The 1,841-nt window shown below is 34.3% G+C and overlaps 1 protein-coding gene across 1 annotated transcript; it reads left to right on the top strand.

Moving 5' to 3' along the window:
- The first annotated feature begins 240 nt into the window (after positions 1-240).
- On the top strand, positions 241-1,380 carry LOC110912993 (vascular-related unknown protein 1). Its single transcript, XM_022157848.2, has 3 exons — positions 241-747; positions 837-899; positions 982-1,380. Exons 1-3 carry the CDS (start codon positions 388-390, stop codon positions 1,135-1,137), a joined length of 579 nt encoding a protein of 192 aa, XP_022013540.1. The 5' UTR covers positions 241-387; the 3' UTR covers positions 1,138-1,380.
- The last annotated feature ends 461 nt before the right edge of the window (positions 1,381-1,841 follow it).

Raw genomic sequence — 1,841 nt, 5'->3', positions numbered from 1 at the left:
GTCAGATGCATATAATTGGAAAAAAAAAAAAAAACCAAGAAAATTCATAGACGTTCTTTTAACACATGAAAGCTCCATTTGATTTGAAAAAAACCAAGAAAATTCATAGACGTTCTTTTAACACTTGAAAGCTCCATTTGATGAAGGTACAAAGGTCAACGCTCTATACCTATCATATTTGTTTCCTTCTTTGCACGTCTCTCTCTCTCTCTCTCTCTCTCTCTCTTACTATTTCTTATTCTTCTGTTGCAAATCCATTTAACTTCCCCAACTCACTTGCCCCTACACCAAGATTCTACATATTTTTAAATTTATTTTTCAGTTCTATATATACAACCTATCATTGATATTGTTTTCTTTATATCCAAACTCTCTCTTTCTCTCTCAATGAACTCAAATCATTCATCTTTTTCATATACATCCATGAATAAATCTATTGTTGAAACAGATACATCATCAGCTGAGGAGAGTGGTTGGACTTCTTATTTTGAAGATTTTATGGTTGCCCAACAACAAAATCATAATCAATCATTTACTCATCATCATGATTATCAGCATAATGGACCCGAGCTATCTGATGCTGCTTCGCATATTGAGTGGAATAATATCGCTAGTTCAAGGAGTGGCGCTGCCCCGAAATTCACAAAAAAATTGAATCTTTTCAGGAAAACAAGTAGGAGAACAAAAGATATTCTTTATGATGACTCTTTAGAAGATACTGCTAGTTCTCCTGTTAACAGCCCCAAGGTATTTCAGATTATAAAATGAATTATGCACTTATAAGACTTTAATTTCTTTTGAATAACCTTTTTTTTTTTTTTTGTGGTTGTTAATAGGTTGGGAGTCAACATATGGGGTTTAATCAAATAAAAGTAGATGATATGATGGAGAATTCTTTGGTAACTTTCTCCCAACTGCTCCTTCTTCTTTTTGTGTTAAAAAGGTTGTTTGTTGAATCGAATTTTTCGTTCTAAATCATAGGGAAAACGAGGTGGGTTAGATGATCATTTGCAACTACAAAAGATAGAAGATCAAAGCAGGCCAATGAGGTTTGAAGAGAGCAACAATGGAGACACAGATTTGAGGAAGAGAGGGTTATGCTTGGTTCCTTTATCCATGTTTGTGAACTATATCTGATAACGCGCCTATGCAGAATTGAAGAACTAATGATAAATTTGTATAGAGTTGTTAAATAATGTCCAGAAGAATGAAATAGTCCAACTTGAGACATTGCATATATTGTTAAGCCCAGTTGACTATCAAATCAATCATCCTTCTGTATCTTGTAAATTTTTAATAACTGTCTTGTTTATTACTAAGAGGCAAGAAATAGCCTCTATATCTTATAAATGAATATCGTGTAAGTATGTTCACTTTATTCTTCTTAGTTGTGGTCACAACTTGATTATAATTTTCAAAGTGTGTGATTAAGGGCATATAGTTATACCTTTTGATACCCATGGCATTATAGCCTAGTGGTATCTTGGTGGTGGGATAAGGCTTATGACCATTAGGTCATGGGTTCGATTCCCACAAAGGGGGTTTTTCCCAGATTTATTGGGTTTACTCCTGAATTGGTGTATAGGCATTATTGCCTAGTGGAGATGGATATGATCGGGTGGTTCTGCTGGTGGCACGATCATACTCCAGTGGTCCGTCAGTGATCCAAATTTGCCGTTCAAAAAAAAAAAAAAAGTTATACCTTTTGACCAAGTTCAAGAAATTTAAGTATATGCCTTTATTAGCTTTAATACAAGAAAAGGCCGGCATGCCCCTAACAGGTATTCTTGCAACCATGTTTTTCTTCCATAACTTAGGTTACAAAATGGAAAATAGAAAAT

Source organism: Helianthus annuus, chromosome 17, assembly GCF_002127325.2.
Source record: "Helianthus annuus cultivar XRQ/B chromosome 17, HanXRQr2.0-SUNRISE, whole genome shotgun sequence".
Classification (NCBI taxonomy): domain Eukaryota; kingdom Viridiplantae; phylum Streptophyta; class Magnoliopsida; order Asterales; family Asteraceae; genus Helianthus; species Helianthus annuus.
The sequence above is the reverse complement of the archived record's forward strand: the minus strand, read 5'-3'. Positions and strand labels throughout refer to the sequence as shown.